General features: G+C 37.4%; 1 protein-coding gene across 3 annotated transcripts in view; it reads right to left on the bottom strand.

Annotated features, from left to right (window-relative positions):
* Positions 1-19,298, bottom strand: part of SCAPER (S-phase cyclin A associated protein in the ER) — a 163,747-nt gene that overhangs the window by 108,634 nt on the left and 35,815 nt on the right. For 2 of the 3 annotated variants that reach the window (XM_063346275.1, XM_063346277.1), the window contains 9 exons: positions 12,839-13,101; positions 12,164-12,406; positions 10,471-10,641; positions 9,897-9,972; positions 8,679-8,796; positions 8,230-8,341; positions 7,626-7,766; positions 5,042-5,197; positions 2,291-2,433 (listed from right to left, as the gene is read on the bottom strand). In XM_063346275.1, the coding sequence (XP_063202345.1) occupies positions 2,291-2,433; positions 5,042-5,197; positions 7,626-7,766; positions 8,230-8,341; positions 8,679-8,796; positions 9,897-9,972; positions 10,471-10,641; positions 12,164-12,406; positions 12,839-13,101 (1,423 nt within the window). The remainder of the gene's footprint in view (positions 1-2,290; positions 2,434-5,041; positions 5,198-7,625; positions 7,767-8,229; positions 8,342-8,678; positions 8,797-9,896; positions 9,973-10,470; positions 10,642-12,163; positions 12,407-12,838; positions 13,102-19,298) is intronic. The other variant, XM_063346276.1, reaches the window with a different exon arrangement.

Below are 19,298 nucleotides of genomic sequence, written 5' to 3'. Positions count from 1 at the left end.
TACAAGCTATGATACATTAATATCATTGCATAATTTGTATTAATAATATTTGAGACAAAATTCTAAAGCTTCAGTTTTTAGAGCATCAACATTATTCCTGTACAAGCCCGTCTGAAAAGCATGCTTTTTACATGATTAGGTTACATTATATAGTTTTATGATTTCTATTGACAAGAAAAAAATTTTCCGTATTATGGATTTCAACTCTCTGGAATATAAAATACTCTGAAATTACATCTAAAACCTTACTGGAATCAAGTTAATGTACCATAAGGGCAGAGGGGCTTTTAGAGTCAGTTTTAAGTACACTATTCCTTTCATACAGATGCTTTAATCACCACCAGATGCACATGGTAAAGCTTATACTGAAGAAACTTTAGGCAGATATTCCAAAAATTATTCATTCCAGCAAGTATTAAATCTTCAGGATAAGAGTCAAATCCTAGCAGCAGGGAAAAAAACAAACAACAAAATAAAACACCAAATGATACCCCAAGGTTCCACCAAAAGCTGCCAAAGTCCAAGATGGAAGGGACAGTAGAGCCAGCTTCCTGTCAAGCTCATCTCTCCCCAAACTTCTAAACCAGGAGACTTTGAATCCTCCTCTAATTCTACCGTGCTAGAGAAACCTCAGAACCGCTATTAAGGAGATGCAATGACTCTGAGGCCACTCTGACATAACTGAATCACCCAATTTCAGGGCACCACACATACATTCTTTCCTACTCTTTCCCAAAACTATCAAGAAAAAAAAAAAAGAGGAAAAAACCTCTCTTATATAATCAGCTCATCTGGCAAAGAAAAACAAATGCAAGCACAGTACTGCAATATCAAGTACAAAGCATTTGAAAGCTGAGTGCTACAGTAGCAAATATAGAGGAAATTTCCTGAAACACACTACTAGGAGAAAGTAAATGGAAACTGCTGTTCTTCAACAAAAGGAAAGTGACAGATTAAAATTGATTAAAAAAAAAAGAGCAAAGAATTATGTGCCTTAAGCATTTAGACAAGTTCTAATCGCAGAAGACCTCAGAAGGCAAAGATGTCAATGCGACAATTATCTCACATTTGCTTACTGTGAGGATTTCCCCAAATTTCAGAAAGATGTAGAAGCCTTACACGTGCAGCATCTATCTTCCCAAAACAGCATAACAAAAATTCTCCCTGTTAGTCTTAATCTTCCTCAAATGCCTGTGAATGAGAATAAGATACTGAAGGATCCTTTCCAGCTGACTCTATCCCACTGTGACTTTGCCTCAATATATTGATGAAAGATCCATGAAGTCCTGGGCAAGGCCATAGATCCTACCCACAATTCCTTAAACATCTAATTGAAAGTTGAATCTCTTTATGATGTCAAGCTAGAATTACTTTTGAATCTGGAAGATGAAAGAAGGTGATCAATGCATTTCTGAATATTTTACTAGGAATAATGTCTTCATGACAACTTTGAAGAAAACAAGCTGTGACAATAAAAGTGTCTGAAGAACCACTAGTGAATACTTGTTGTCATAGGAATAATGTAACTTCTACTTAGGTTTTATGGAATGCTTGTGGCAGTAGAACTGTAGGGAAAGAGGGAAAAATAGGAGGTGAATACAAATAGAATTTGGCAAATTAAACTATAAGCAGAAAGCAGTTTTCCTGAATCAAACTTGAAAGTAAACCTTTCTCACACACAGCAATGCCACCCAACATTCATTCTCTCTGTACCTCATGTCTGGCTCAAAAGAAAGAGAGAGAAGAGCCATTATAAAAATGCCTTTATGAACTTCTGATTATGGGCAAAACCATAAACCAAGTAGTTCGTAGGCAGTAGAATTAATGAAGCCTGATTTCCCAGCTTTGTGCTTCACAAATGTAATCTCTGGTGTCTACAAAAAAGGTGAACTCAAACTGATGCCAGTAAGTCCAAAAGTTACTGGAGAGTGGAGGAAATGGGAAACACAGGGACATTAATCTTGCTTCCCTTGAAAACTAAGCTAAAATATTAAAAAGGCAAATTACTAAAAGGTCTTGTTAGCAATAAAACTAAGATGAATATAATAAAATACAGCCTTGCATGTTCTAATCTGCATGTATCTAAGGAATACAAAAATCTATTAAAAAATTTCAGACTACTCACCTGATTTCTTCTTTCAAACCATTCATCAAGAATATTTATTAATGTTACTTTTTAAAATATTAAGCCTGAAGAGCTAAGAAGGTACAGTTGCTGTAGAGAAGCTGCAGTTTGCTGGAAAGGATAACGGTGAAGGGCAAGGCACCAATGAAATTATTGCAAAGTTACCTGGCCCTCTCCCGTGCCGCATCTTCTCGTGCTTTTTCTTTCTCTTGCCTCTGCTGCTCAATCCGCGCTTCTTGTTCTTTCCTCTTCATCAGCAGCTCCTCAACTCGGGCTTGTCTTTCTGCTTCTAGGGCTCTTTTGCGCTCCTAGGCATAGAAAAATAAATTCTAACTTTTCTTTTAGGAAGAAACAAAAAGGAATTAATGGAAACTGTATTTTAACATCTGCTTATAGAATTTTGTTTTACTTTTACGATGGAGTAAGAACTGTGATTTTGTTAGATAAAGGAATAATACGCAAATACGATTATATTCAGAAGCTTGAACATACATTGAAAGCACAGTTGTATGAACTAAGCTACACATTAATTGGCCGTGTATTTTGCTCATCCTGAAAAAGTCTATCCACTCTAGAAGATTATACAACTAGTTCATTAATGAGAGTGCTTGAAAACATTACCTGTATCCTGTAGGATGTTTAAAACGTAGAAATAGTATATGCTCCCATGGAATATTAATATTTAAATTATGATTCTGAACTATCTGAATGTTATAAAACAAAACAGATCTTGACAATTAATTTTTGCGCTATCACTGAATACATGATTTCTTTCTCACTACTCGTTTTTTACTTTTTTTCTGACTAATTAAGAAATGGCATTATAAATCTTTCTGACAGACTTCTACCAGCTTCTTCCACCATGACTATACTTCTACCAGCAACAAATGTAAAAATAAAGCATATTTGAAACTGTGTATTTAAGTAAGACATTTATAAGTAGACGTTAAGTTGGTGAGTTTTACTAACAGGAAATTTCCGTCTTAATAAAATAAATAAGACAAGATATATCCTACTTTACTACAACTGTACTATTAAATTGACAAGAATGCAAACTGTTTTACAGAATACACCCAGTGCACCGTAAAAACAAATACTAGTTCTGCTGGACGTTCCTTACAAAGACCTCTAAGGCTGCAGTACAGCTTGCACATTTTGAATTAAGATACCAGTGCTACTAAATGGAAAGGAAAGCAAAAGCTAACAAGAAAAAAAATGTTTAGTAGATCCTGTAATTATAAAGTTAAAATAAGCTGGATGGCAGGAAGGGTTTAAAGGTGAATCTGCAAAATTTGGTGTCAGGAAAAAGCAAGTAGATTTTATCAAATGGATCTGAGGCTGACAAAGGTTCAGGTAGATAAGCAGAAGCAGCCCAGTTTCCACAGATACCAAAATTTTATACCATTTTGAGAATCCTTGTGATTTTAAGTTACTCAATTCCATGTACAGTAATAGTCCATCACTGTTACAGAAAAAGTAAACTAGTTATGCTTAGAAGTTATGTATTCTTCCAGTGTTTGAGGAAGTTTTTTTTCCATAAAATTAATTCATACTTATAGGCCAGAACTCCTGCGATGCATTTCAGTTCAATGAAGTGGAATTATTTGTTTGTAGTTATACTAACTGCTAAAAACATTATTATTACAGTGGGAGTGGGTCCAGCTCCACAACAATGCAGGAAGAGCTGCCCTGTGAGGGGAATGCACACTGTTTTATAGAGGACAGCAGGGAAAGCTACAGCATACCTCAAAATACAGGGCTTTGCTCAACTGTTAAGCAAGTTGTGCACGGAAAAAACACAGCAGAAAGCTTCAGCTTGATCCCTGGTCTGTCAGAAAGGACATGGACAGAACAGTGTGGTTGTAAGTGGGTGGGATTTAGTACTAAAAGCTGCCTGCAGTGTTTGCTCTAGTTCAACTACCAGCCTAAGAACAGCCTACTGACTACACAACCCAGGAAAGGGCTAAATAAAACAGTAGAGACAAGTAAGAGTTAAAAACACCCAAAATCCCAGAAAGGGACTCCACGATTATAGAATAAGTGAGTACGAGTAACTATAAAAAACAGGATCACCAAGGGGAGGTTTTTCATAGACAATCTGGAAGGGTACTTTTCACTGATTGCGCAATCAACCCTCGGGAAACCAGAAACTTTTAATAATATATTCTCTCAAAAAGGGTTTTATCCAGCACCTTTGGAGTACCTTCTGTGTCACTATGGCTTCTGAGCCACTGAAGTCAGTAACATGCCCCATTTTTCAACAAGGGGACAGAACCCACTGCTAACGCTGAGTACTAAGCTCTGGCAGAATCTGGTTTCCCAGGAGGTCTACAGCTGTGGTGACCTGAGGTACATCTGGAGAGGGAGGAAGAGTTCACATAAGAAGAAAACTTATGTTTTAGATTCTGATGTAGAGAACTGTGCCAAAAAAAGTGGATGTGTGAGGCTGAGGAAACTTAGTATTGGAATGCTGTATTAAAAAAAAAACCAACAACAAAATCACAAAAAACAGGATTCCAGGAACACAAACACATTTGCATTGTGGTTTTCACTGATCCTGTAAGAAGTATTGTAATTATGACAGTAGGCACAGGATAGGGTCTATTTTTCTGTTTCCTCTCTCAAAGTTTTAAGTGTTACCAAAACATAAGGATTTTCTTATAATGGAGTAAGAAATATTTTTTTAAAAAAAAGCTTAAGTAGGCATGAATTATCCACCCAGCATCGACAACACCTCTGCTACAGAGGCATTAAGACTTACCTTTCTCCCTCTCACTGATGAAACATAAAGAAATATGTTATACTTTTTTGAAGTTGAACAAAGGAGGTAAGATAAAAAGCAACAAAGACTGCACAGCCAAAATGAAAAACAAATACGTATTTCGTTGTCCCCCTGCAACTACAGATATATTATACCTGAACTGCTTCATCACGTGCTTGTTTTTCCTCTTGTCTTCGTTGACGTTCTTCTTGTAATTCATTTAAGCGTTGTTCATATTCTTTTAGTTTATTCAACACATCATGACGTTTGTTCTGAGCTTCTAGGGTGTTTATAAATGCAATTTCATTCACCTGCAAATAACCAGAAAATGTAAGAAAAGATCTGAAATGTTAAAATAAGTTTCATTCTTCACTCATTATCCATTTGATAATTAAACTGGTGGGACATTTCTCCAGAATGGGTTGGAAAACTATCAAGTTCTAAAATAAGGTTTTGATTTTTTTGTTGGTTTGTTTGCTTTGGTTGTTTTGAGTGTTGTTTTTTGTTTATTTGTTTTGTTTTTTAAAGAGGATAGCGCATGGAATATGAAAAAAGAGAAACTGAATTGTATCAGAAAAGCTTTGGGTAAATACCAGGAAAATCTTCCCAGTCTTCTCAGCAACAAGACTTCATTAGTCTATTTTCTCATTCACAAAATGTGGAATGCTAAGACCCAGATGGATAAATCACTAAAATACTTAAGTCTTTTGATCTAACTTTAAATAGATGGGTACTTAGTGAATAAAAAAAGTGAAACTTTACATACTATGAATAAGAAAAAAAATGAACAAGCTCATTGTCTTAATATTTCTTATCAGTACAGCCTATTTCACAAACATATATATTATTTTTTTCAACCACAGGACAGTGCAATACACAAGAATAAAAAAAGAAAATAAAATGAAAAGGCTAACTTAAGTACTTTAATGTGTATACTAAAAATATCAAAGAATATGCTTTTCTACTACTTAGGTTCATGAAGGTATTCAATATTTTGTCCTGGCTACAAAGTTGTTGAATAAAATTCTTGTCAACTTTAGGCTTTTAAATGCAAAGTCCTTAGAAACTTACATGGATGCGAAAAACTAATTTAACTTTGATTTAACAAAATCAAAATTATAGAATTCAAGTTGAGGAAAATCATAAAAATGTATTAGCTATAATACACTCAAACCTACGACTGAAACAGAAATTCTTCCGTTGTACTCCAAGTTCATACTCTGTCTGTATCCACAAAAGAAATGAGCAAAGAGAAGATACATGGACAGACAACAACAGATCACATCAAAGGTGGTGGGATAATATTTGTAGCTTTGTTTACTGACTAGAATCCATTTACAGAATGGATTTCACAGTTCAGCAAACAAGTAAGCACTGGGAATTTAGATAACCAACTGGGCAGCAACAGTTACCATGGTCTTCAGCTATACATACTGCTCATTAGCTGTTTCTCTAAAGCCTTCTGTCCCAATTAACCTTTATTTCCAGCACACAAGGACCTCAAGAGGCAGCAGATCTTACACAGTTAAACACGCACAGTACTTGAAACATCTGCTTAGCTGGGGAATTATGGCAAGTGTGATTTAGTTAATATGATTATAGAAGTCACACCGGTGTAATGAAATAATAATGAAGGCACGTTACACTGAATTAGGTAATGTAGAAATCATTTTAATCCAAGAGACAGAAACGGCAACTAAGTAAAAAAGCTAAATCAGTTTTGTTGTGCTTTTCTTAAATAATACTGATGAACAGCTGCATCAATCACAGCTGGGATACATGCTCATTATATAATCTAACATTTTAATTTTAAGTAGATGCATGTATCTTTACTTGGGAAAAAACAGTCTTTAAAATAAAATATTTCATTTCTGTTGTTCTCATTTAAATGTCTGGGATAAGAGTTCATTTTCTTCACAGTAGCTAGTACAGGGCTATGTTTTGGATTTGTGCTGGGAACAGCGTTGATAACACAGGGATGTTTTAGTTATTGCTGAGCAGCACTTACACAGAGTCAAAGCCTTTCCTGCTCCTCACACCACCCACCACCAGCACAAGGGGCTGGGGTGTGGGCTGGGGGTGCACAAGGAATTGGGAGGGGACACAGCCAGGACAGCGGACCTCAACTGACCAAAGGGACATTCCAGACCATATAATGTCGTGCTCAGCAATAAAACTAGGGGAGAGACTGGCGGGCGGGACTGCTGCTCATGGACTGGCTGAGCACTGGGGACTGGTGGTGAGCACTTGTTTTCATTTGCATCGCTTGTCTTTCTTGGGTGATATTTCTTTCTCTTTGTTATTTTCCTTTTCATTACATTTTTTTATTATTGTTATTATTACTATTATTATTACTTTTTTTTTTTCCAACTACTAAACTGTTTTTATCTCAACCTGAGTTTTCTCACTTTTACACTTCTGATTCTCCCCACCATGCCCCCAGGGCAGGGGTGCAGAGTGAGTGAGGGCCTGTGTGGTGCTTAGTTGCTGGCTGGGGTTAAACCACGACAATGTTTATCAAAGTAATCTGAATAAGACAAACCAAAAAGCATTCATCTAGTGCTTGTCTTACAAAATTACATATTAAAGTACTAAAGGCATTTATCCGCTTCAGGGTTCACACATGTTCATATCTAACTTCCACCAGCCTTCACAACCTACTCATGAACACTCTGAGGTACACAAAACATATACAAGCAAAACTATTAAATAGTTCCCCTTCAAAACAAAATAACTTACCTTAGCTTCTTCCTCTTGTGCTTTTTTCACAATTGCTTGTAGCTGTACTTCACGTTTAAATTCTGCGTGGAGTAATTTTTCCTCCATCATCCTGCGTCTTTGGTCTAATAATTCTTCTTTCCATTTCCGTACATCTTTCTCCTACACGTGAGTAAATTCATTACTGATACAGTAACTGAAAACAGGGTCTGAATTTTCCTCAGAATTTTCTAATATTTGAAGCTTTCTTTATGGTAATAAAAGATTTTGATGGCCTACACAAAGCCTGCATTAAGTTTAACCCAAAGTACACTGGATTGCTAACTGCTTCAGTTTGGTGAGGTTAGCATTTATGTTGGAAACATGCAACACATTTCTACTTTTATTGTGCCTCCCCTGAATGTGAGTCAGTATAGTACGTCAGCAACACTCACAGAAGTTCACAGTTTGCAGCAGTGCTTTTTTAATACCTGTGATGTGTGAGCCATCTGTGAAAACTACATGAACTCAGAGGAAAATTTCATTGCACTGCTAGTTTTAATCTCTTACCACTTCTAGACTATGTGGTAAAAACAGCTTTTCTGAAATGCGGCAGACCGGCTCCCTTGCATTATAGAAAGCTTACCCTCTCCATTAATTTTTGAAGCTTCAGCGTCTTTTCTTCACGTAACTTTTCTCTCAGCTGTTGAGCTTTCATTTGTTTCTCTTCATGTTTCTTTTTGGATTCTGCTATTGTTCTTTTAATAAAAGACAAAAGCAGAGCAAAAGCAAGTGAGACAACATTAACTGACAGTGTTGCAAACAAATCCATGTCATTTTCAGTAAGAGAAAACCAACAGGCCACTGGAGGGCAATTGTTTCCCCTAAATGTAAATAGTGTTCTGCTAGTCTTCACATCTTTATTTACTGGACAACGTAGCATGAGCTTAGTTCATTATGAAAACAATATACTGATTTCTAGAACACTTTCCACCCACAGAATTAAAGAAAGTAGATTTATGAACAGTTTCAGGCAGCCATAAGTTTGGCTGCTTGCTTTCACCAGCTAATCAAGACAGGTAACAACTCTCAAACCTTTTGCGTGACGGTGACGACAGTTTCTCATGCATGTGTATTCCATGCCCAGGTGGACGTGCAGGCTCTTCTTCCACTCTGTCTCCCCAAGAATTACTCTGGCGCCATGATTCACGAGCTGTACATAAAGAAAACAAAGACTTAACTAATTTAAACACACTTTTCTGGGAGAAGTGCAATTAATAAGGCTTAGTTCCTCTTGAAGTTCTCTCCCAAATGGGTTCTCTTAAGCCTGAGCAAGGTGCAAACAGACTAAAGTATCTCTAATCCCTGTGCATTTTCAATGCTTAATGATTTTATTACGCTTTTATCGAAACGTTAAGACAAAACTAGATGACAAATTTTCAAATTCTAATATAGAGATGGGGGAAGAGACAAAGACACACAGAGACGGTCTGAACACCCAAGTCCATCTTTCCTAAGGAAATAACATAAAAAATTACATTACTTGAAATAGTATTTAGATGTTAGGGGGATCTTCTGAAACCTTAACTAGCCATGAGTAAAATGGGCATTTTTCTACATTGTGCTGCCATTTCAACATAAGCACAGTAATATATGGAATATGAGCCAGCAGTGTGCCCAGGTGGCCAAGAAAGCCAATGGCATCCTGGCTTCTATTAGAAATAGTGTGACCAGCAGAAGTAAGGAGGTGATTGTCCCCCTGTGTTCAACACTGGTGAGGCCACACCTTGAGTATTGTGTCCAGTTCTGGGCACCTCAATACAAGAGGGATATCGAGGTGCTGGAGCGAGTGCAGAGGAGGGTAATGAAGCTGGTGAAGGGCCTGGAGAATAAATCTTATGAGGAGCGATTGAAGGAGCTGGGACTGCTTAGTTTGAGGAAGAGGAGGCTGAGGGGAGACCTCATCACTCTCTACAGCTACTTGAAAGGACACTGTAGAGAGGTTGGTGCTGGTCTCTTCTCACAGGTAATTAGTGATAGACCAAGAGGGAATGCGTTCAAGCTGCAGCAGGGTAGGTTTTGGCTGGACATTAGGAAAAAATTCTTCACAGAAAGAGTGGTCAGACACTGGAATAGGCTGCCCAGGGAGGTGGTGGAGTCGCTATCCCTGAATGTGTTTAAGAGTCATTTAGATGTGGTGTTAGGGGATATGGTGTAGGGGAGAACTTTGTAGAGTGGGGTTGATGGTTGGACTCGATGATCCCAGGGTCTTTTCCAACTTAAATGATTTTATGATTCTACATGAAAATTTACCTTCATAATCTGCCAGAACATCATTCCAGTCCATAGACAAACCGCAGAAAGATATGCTTCCATTGCCCATACCAGCCTGAAACGTAATATGATCCAGACAGTAAAAACATAAACCTTAATGCACAGGTGTACACACACACGCTAAACAGTGCCAACTCAGTGATACTCAGCAATGTTTCCAAACTGAACTTGCCATCTCAAAAACAGATGCTGTTCCTGCTGTTTCTGACAGTAGAGATGGAGACTTCTGCTGCACCGAGAGTAGCTCCTGTGTGGTAGCAATGAAAATAGCAAGTCCCAGCTCTCCCAGTTTCACACACAAAAAACAGGCAGCAGAATGACTGCAACACCAGAGGACTTTGTACCACTCAGCAGCACAGTGCTGATGAGGTTGGTAAGACTAAATATACCTTAGACAGTATGGCATAACTATTACATGACACTATTTACTTTATCTGCATGTAAAACAGGCTACAGTAATGCAAAACCAAACACTAACAAATTCCGTATTCATACTCTGCTAACATCAAAGACCGCTTGAAGTTGGGTACTTTAAAATAAATTGAACACTCACAGAGAAATCACTATCATTGTCAGTCTCGATATTAATGTCGTTGTTTTCCTCTGCTTCAATCTCTCTAGTTAATTGCTCTTCTTCTGCAATAGCACTAGCAATGGCTTCTTCATTTGCCTTTTCCAGGCGATCTGCTAACTCTTCTTTCTTGGCAAGGACTTCTGCCATAGACTGTAGGAAACACGAAACCAGAAAAAAACCCCAAATCAGCAGCAGGTGCAAAAAAGCGGTTACCATATAGTCAATATGAATTATACATTTTGTTCAACTTCTAACTACTTGTAGTTCCTTTACTGCTATATTTTGTGTAGGTAACTGAAATATAAACCCTGCTAAAACTGTTAGCAACTATTAACTCATTTAATAGCTACGTGAAACATGAAATTAATTCTCATTCACGTCATTCCAAAACATTATTACACAAACACCATCATTAAAAGCAACAAAGGCAGTTCTTCTCTAATTATTTTTCTAAATACCTAGTCTTACAGACTAAGCAATGCACACTCCGAAACATTAATGGCATGCCCTGCTGTGACCTCCAGAAAAGGAATCATGGTCCAAAGCATTATTTAAAGATGAAAATGGATCTGCAGATGAACTGTATCTGGAAACTTTACTGTGATTAATACAACAGAATCTCAGGCTACACAACGGCAAGACAGTTAGGCAAGAATGTAAGCCTGAACATGCTGACTGATTGTCTTCACCCTCTCTGATGTCCACTATTAACTGGTTCATTTCCACTCCAGCTACCAAACAATATGCCACAATACACAAATCAGTGTTCAAAGCAATCTAATCAGGAGTAGCAATACGCTCACAGAAGATACAGATCCCACCAAACTGTCAGCGTCCTGAACTGTTAATAACTGAGAATCGGAAACAATGTTAGTGGATGAGATACTAGAAATCATCTCTAAAAACAAATGGATACTTGACTTGGAAATTACCTAGCAGAAGTCCACTTTGTAAAAGATGATAAAGGGAAAGCGATTTACAGGAAAACAACTGCAAATCAGAATTTTAATCTGATTTCTGAAAAAAATAAAACAAAACATAACCTGAAAGCATAACCTGGATTTTACGTAGCATTACTGCAATTCTCCGGTCAGAGAACCCAGTAAAACAGACACACCTTGAAACCTGATGAATTCTACAGACAATAAAGGACATTCTTTTCAGGAAGCCACATGAAAACAGAATACTGACTTCACATTTCTTGCTTAAGAATGGCATTCATCCAAACTGCTAGTTGTATAGAAAGATCCAAGAGAGCAGTTTAGCTGGTCTTAAAAGGCAGAGGTCTACATTTGTTTTTAACAGAATTTTGATATCCCATGTGTTTCCAGTCTGAATAAGTAGCAAAATTCAATGAGCCTGACTTAAAACAACTGATAGCGGAAGGAAATGAAAAATTATGGCAGATATATATGCAAAAAAAGTAATGAGAGCACAGATCTCTTTATTCCAAGTAACACTTTTGTATATTTCTAGTTTAAGTTCAGAAACTTTATTGGAATTAAATTCTATCACAAAAAGTACCTGTGCAACAAATTATTTTTTCTACAGCAAGTACCTTATAGACTTTACAGTTTCTACAGCAGGCTAACAATAAACACTGTGCAACACAGAATGAGAAAACTAAGGCTTATCTTTATTATTTACTCAGAAATCTTGTAAGATTTCTTACCAATCTGGCAGCACTCACATTTGAAATATCCGACGGATCCATTTCAGTTTCAGTTTTAGCCTTTTCTGTTTGATGCTGGTCTGTAGTATTAGTGCTTAGGGAGGAAGCTTCATTAATCTGCACAGTTTTTGAAGTAAAGTCAGTATTTGTGAGAACTGGAGGCATCTCAGAAACCGTTTGTGAGGAATCTCCTTGCAATGGTGTGCCAGTGCTCCCATTGTCTTCTGAGGCGCGTGCTGTGAACTAACAAGTAGCATTGACAAAATTAACAAAATGTAACACACTGATTTTTAAAGTCACTAGAGTCAAAAGGATTTTAACAAAACACCTGGCGACCTCACAGTGAGCAATGCAAATAACACCACATGTATTTCAGTTGCTCAAAACCTTGCGGAAGTTGGATCCTTCTCCCGGAAATCTTCTATGTATGAGATGCGCCTAATGCTGAGTTTTTGGAAAACATGGGAAACCCATACACAGCATTGTAAAATATATGGTTCATCTCATGATTTTTAACTTGCCTATTTGTGCCAATCTCTTAATGTGTTTCCATAAATGCAACCGAAATAGCCATTATTAGTGAATAAAAACTCTAGACAACACTACCTTTAGAAAATGCTCTAAAGAAAAAGTTTCAAGATTTAAGGTTAGAGTGTGGTTCAAAATTCTACCAACCTGAGTCTTTTCAGTAAGAGGACCATCAGACTGATGGAAAGGATCTTTCTGTACAAGCTCCGTGCTTATGGATGCGCCACTGTCAGTGAGTGAACTCCCACACTTATTCTCTGCTGGTGGTGAAATGACATTTTCTTTGTCACTGTCACCTTTGGACTTTTGTGATTCTGCAGCTACAGGAGTTTTTGTTGCCAAAGCTGTGGAACGAGATCGAACAGGCCTTCCACGCTGAACTGTTTCCCAGCCCTCTGCATCCTTTCGATCTACATAAAAAATAAAACACCCATTTTCAGAAAGGAAGACTTACAAATAGAAGTATCATAAACAACTATTTTATTACAGCACTACAGAAGTTACATGATAAAAATGTTCTCTTTAAAAATCAATACCAAGAAAATAAATTAAATATTTTTAGCAAAGCTTTTTACTTCAAGGAGTGCTATCAGTTCCACAAACACTGAACAACTATTCATGGGACCAGACCTGTTACTTCAAGAAGCTAAGCTGCTCATACACAAAACCATGTGAAAAACGGCAACGTTTACTTAAGGGTTTTGTGCCTGTGTTGCTAGTTCACAACGTGGTAAAGCACAACAAAGCAACCACATTCTAGTTCTTCTTTGCAGCAACAGTAATGCGAGAGGTCTTTTCTGAAAATGCAAATTGCGGACATAACTGTAGGTCTTAGTGTGGAAGGTGTTGTCCAGAATGTGGCTTACTATTCTTCCAGAAATTTTTTCTTTACTTTTTCAATTTCTTTCATTCTGATAACAAAAATACACCCATCAGTGTCAGCTTCTGGAAAATTTCTTTTCCTGAATTCCGGGAAATAGCAAAATATTGCTACAACGGGACTGCAAACTGAAGGAGAAAACAGAGTCATTTTCTTCAGTTTACTGTGATGGCTAAATAGCTGTTAAATACAACTTGCTGATCAACATTTCTGATATCTAATCTTGGTACACACCTAAAAACCCTTTAAAGTTACATTTGTCTGCCTAAAGTATCAGGTTTCAGTGTGATCAGACTTCTAGAATATCAAGGTGAACCCTACTCTCCATTTATAACATTTTTGTGGCCAGCACTTAATACCAGTACATAATTTCCCATAAATCTTGAAATAACTGTGATTCTTTTGAGATGGTACAAATCACAAGTGTGAAAGGTAAGCTCATGTGTGTCTGTTTGCTGAACAAAAGTTCTTGCAAAAAACTCAAAAACTAACTATGCACAGTATTTTCCGATATACTTTTGGCATAATCTATTTTTAGGATCGTTCACATAAAGGGAAGGGAAGGGTGATTATTTTTACCTGGAGGAGAAGAGAATCCGAAAACCAACACTGAATTGCCTGCTTTACAGAGGGGAAAAAACAATCTACAATAGGAAACAACTTGTCCAACAAGATGCATTTTCTGGGTTCTAAAGCTTTTACTAACAAAGATGGTCCTGCAGCTCAGGCATAAAGATCAGAACTCAAACATTCAAGTTTAACATAAATATGAACAGCAATAAATATGAGTCTATTTAGTTGTCAAATAACATAATTTGGAACACCCAAGGGGTGGTGAGAAAACGGAATGATTTGTATATTATGATGAATCGCACGTTACCAACTTAAAGATGGACTTAAACCTTGCATTTCTAGAGATCTGATTTTTAAAAGCAAGATATAAAGTGGTGTAAAAAAAAAAAAAGATAAAAGTGTTATGCTCTCTAAAACTACTGCCTGCTTTCAGTAGGAACACATGATGGTTAGGTTACCAGAAGTGAACCATCTTTATGGACTGCCCATAACATCTATATGCAGGTCAACACACCCATAAGGAGATAAGAGAACAAAATATTTTTTCTTCCTTTCAGAACATGTACGTTTATTTTAAAGCAATTTACAGTACATAAAAAGGACCTATCTCAACACTGATTTTCATGGTCAAAAATCCTTGAGACTTTTTAAATTTCCCTCCAGGGCATGTGTTTCTGGCAACTCAAATTCTGGTACCACCACTTTCACCAGAAGCGCTACGCTACAAAGCAGTGCAGCGCCACGGTCACAGGACTGTCAATAAAAATTACGATTATTTTAGGTAAAAGGTAAAACTATTGTACCTACTGGACTGACACATCAGCAGTAACCAGTAAACTGGCCCAAACCAGAACTAATGGTACTTGCATACTTCGCTACCCTTGGCATCTAGTATTTTAGAAACATTAAGTGCTCATTTAACTACTGGGTTCTTTTAACATCTCAGGATGAAACGCAGCAGCATAGACCAGTGGCTGGTGTTAATCATGGGTTACCAGTGAAGTTAACAGGACTGTAATGAAATTTATCTTAGCTGAGCAGCTCATGCAATAGCTGTTTTCACATAACTATAAATTGTTCACAAACCTTAACAATATTGATAATATGACAGATGCAAAAAGATAATTCGATATTTTACTGTTGAAACTGTTTTTACTGTAGAAAATTTGATGTACATTTTAAAGTAAACAAAATTCCAAAACTTTGTGTGAATGACTATAGCTGATCTCTTCGGATTACTGAGAGTAACCAGAGACAGCACACCTCTGCAAAAAGCCTTTCTGTGTTCATTCCCCTTCTGTGCACTTGCACATGCTTCAGTATGCACCACTGATTAGAGAGGTGAATGGCAGTCGAAACGATACAGATTTTATTTTTTGCTTTACCACACTTTCCATTTGACCCCTGTAAGCAACTTTGGCTTTATTTTTATTTCTTCATCTTTATATGGAAAAAATCGTATTACCTACAGGACCAAGTGATGGAAACATGTTATTACCCTCTCAGAGACAATCTTATCTCCAACAATACTCTAGGGAACTGGGTTTCAATTCCGCAAGAATCACAAACAGATTTACTGCAGAAAGCTCGAGGCACACAGCCTGGGTAGAATATGGCCCTGCGGTACACGGGACAAGGCCTGCTTAGGCGCCTTGTATATCACAGCTGCTCCTACCCCACTCACTTTTGTAATTGGTAGGACCAAAAAGATTTTGCTGTATATAGCTTATGATAAAATTCGGCCAAAACACTTCTCTGGCAAGTAATATGCAGACAACAAAGACACCGTTCAGAAGCCTGCTGAAATCAGCCAAAAAACATCTATTGCTTTACTGCAGCAAGCAGACTTTTGGATTGCGATTCCTTTTTCTTATTATTTGCAAAACAATATTGTTGAAAGATTTCACTTGTATTTGTTCCAAAAATTGAAGTCAGCTCTTAAGGCATATTTTCTACGTTAAAAAAGATCAGCAGATCCCTTTAGTAGTATCTACTATGTAAGGATAATTTTACTATCATCTAGATAATAAGATATATTAATCTTATATATAACTTAATAATAATTGTACTAATATCTTCTACTTTTACTAATATCTTTAATAATATCTACTGAAGTTAATTCCACCAATAAAAAAAAATATTCTTGCCTGCCTTGCCTAGTTGATTTCTTGTTTCACAGCATAATTCTTAGTACTCTAAAATGATAGCATTAATCATAATAAAATTGTTCAGAGCATAGCAATGCCATAATCACACTTACTACACTACAATAAGAACAAATCTTACTAAAAGTCATACCTGTTCAATATTTATTTTGTATTTGTTCACTCTCAGATTCATAATTATAATTCAAGACTTATCCAATTATTTTAACAGCACAGAAATGAAAGAATATTGTTTGGCGAATTCTTTAAATAGAAAACAGTTTTTAATGCAAACACGGATTCAGACTGTTGAAATATCTGGAATCAGTTTTAGCAGTTTTATGCCATTTGACAAGTAGCTGTGCAAAAAGAGTTACTTTTTCATTTTAATTCACTTATCAGTTTAGTATTCAATCACTTCCAGGCATGTTTATAACAAAAAGTTTGCACAGCCAATACATTTATTGACATTAGATCACACGGTTCCTAACCTGAAGCAAAGTAATACTCAGTAGGGCATCACCCTTCCTCCCTTCCTTCACTTCTTTCCCCATTGCCTGGAATTGTTTTCATAAAGCCCGGTAGCCATCTCCACATGCAAAGCATCACATGCTGGGTTTGATTACTCCCAGAGTTTTGTTAATGAATAATTCATTTGACTACCTTGATCATTCTCTAGTTTCACTTGAACTTCCCTGTCCCTCCTTGCTCTTGTATTACATGGATGTGACAAGCCATCTGTTATCTTGAGGCCCTCAGAGCCACCAGGGCCCTTATTCTTTCGAAGTTACTCCATCTGGAAGAACTGGCCAAGCAGCCTTACAGGCAACATCAATAAAATAAATCTAGGCAAGCTTGTGCAAAAACTCTTAGGAGTTCTCCTCAGGAGATGAGTGTCCCTTCTTAAAAATTTACTTGCAAGTGATATACTACCAAAGCCTATTTGACCTTCCCCAGCCACTACTAAACTTCAGCCCCTATTTTATTTTCTAAATCTAAAGTAGTATTACTGGATCTGAGAGGCATTTTGTAAAACCATGATTACTTGAGAATCTCGAAGCAAATCTAGAAACATGAATTCAGTTCAAACACAGTTACAGGGCAGAAGACATGAAAACCAGAACAATAAAATAAATGAATAAAAAAAACACATGAAGAAACCGTAGTGGTGCAACAAGTAGTAATTTTACAAACCATAACAAGAGCTGATGAGTTAACAGGAGAGACTTTAATTAGAGATGTTAATTGCCAGACTACTTTTAATGGTCATTTAAAATTACAAGAGAGGGGAAAAAAAAAATTAAAAAAAAGAAAATTAATACAAAATTTTCAACACAAATTGTGCTTAAGAATTCTCAACCCAGTCAGGAATAAACTGTCCTTTGCTGTCTGTGATGACATTGTTCTCAACACGCAGAAGTTACATCTTCCACAAGACCAGGTGCCAGCATGTCTGAGCCCAAACCAGGACAGTTACTTTAGAGCACTGTATGTCCTGCAAAGTCTGAACTCTTAGCTACAGTACAAAGAATATCTATTCACAACTATCGACATGAGCAATTAATACAGGAAAGATAATTAATAAAACTAGATTTCAAGTGCACCATCAGAAAAAAAAACGTTCCCTATTTCCGAGAAGTTTACATGTTCTTGACTGCCCTTTCTCCTAAATTATGTACTACAAGAGAGATATGGACATACGTGCTGGAACGTGTCCAGAGAAGGGCCACGAGGATGACCAGAGGGCTGGAGCACCTCTCCTATGAGGACAGACTGAGAGAGCTGGGGTTGTTCAGCCTAGAGAAGAGAAGGCTCCGAGGAGACCTTGTAGTGGCCTACCAGTATCTTAAGGGGACCTACAAGAAAGCTGGTGAGGGACTTTTTAGGATGTCGGGTATTGGTAGGACTAGAGGGAACGGATTAAAAGCAGAGATGGGACGATTCAGATCGGACATTAGGAAGAAGTTCTTCACCATGAGGGTGGTGAGACACTGGAACAGGTTGCCCAGAGAGGTGGTGGAAGCCCCATCCCTGGAAGTGTTCAAGGCCAGACTGGATGGGGCTCTGAGCAACCTGATCTAGTGGGAGGTGTCCCTGCCCATGGCAGGGGTGTTGGAACTGGATGATCTTTAAGGTCCCTTCCAACCCTGACAATTCTATGATTCTCTGTACAAACAATAAAAAAATTACACTAATTGCAAGCACCTACTTCTGGTATTAATACACACTCTAAACTTGTATCACCTATCTCACCTCTTGCCACGAGCAACTGGGAATCCATTTCATGCTAGGCTATTGCCTCTGTGTACTACTGCTACTAAACCAATCTTTTCTCTTGCCACAAACTGGTCAGATAATAAGACTAGACTACGTTTCGTGCTGTAGAAAACACTCAAGCATGAAAGACAATATTAGTATTCTTAAAAATTCATTAGAATATTGAGGGTAACAGTAAGTTTAACGAGGGAAATGAGATATGATGATTTAACCCAATTTAATTATGCATCCAGAAAATAAATAATTAAAGAAATATCTGGAAAAATAATGCATTTTCTCTCTCCCTAAGGACTTATTTAGCTAAATTTGGAAATTTCATCAACCATGAAACAGATACAGTATCATGGGCGATACCACTCACCTACTTCACAAAACCACTGTGAGACCTAATGATAATGCTATTGGGAAATCACTGGAGAAAAGGTGTTTTAGGGAAATCTTGCCACTGTCAGGCCCAGCTGAGCTTTAGGGCAGGCAAGAAAGCATTAGAGGGAGGCAGGAGGAGCCCTCCCTCCCACAAAGCCAGAATGCACCCAAGAGCTGCGAGTCCATTAGCTGGTGAACAGGCAGAGCAGATGATACACAAGCCTCATATCTGCTTCAATAATGCATATGAAGAGCCTTTGTGAGTCCCTTTGCGTCAACTTCACAGATTCTCTTGTGCTCCAATCAGTGAGGTTAATCTGATTTTACCAAAGTGATTCTAGCCTCCATACAAAGGATAACATGCTCC

This window comes from Chroicocephalus ridibundus, chromosome 9 (assembly GCF_963924245.1).
Source record: "Chroicocephalus ridibundus chromosome 9, bChrRid1.1, whole genome shotgun sequence".
Taxonomy (NCBI): Eukaryota; Metazoa; Chordata; class Aves; order Charadriiformes; family Laridae; genus Chroicocephalus; species Chroicocephalus ridibundus.
The sequence above is the reverse complement of the archived record's forward strand: the minus strand, read 5'-3'. Positions and strand labels throughout refer to the sequence as shown.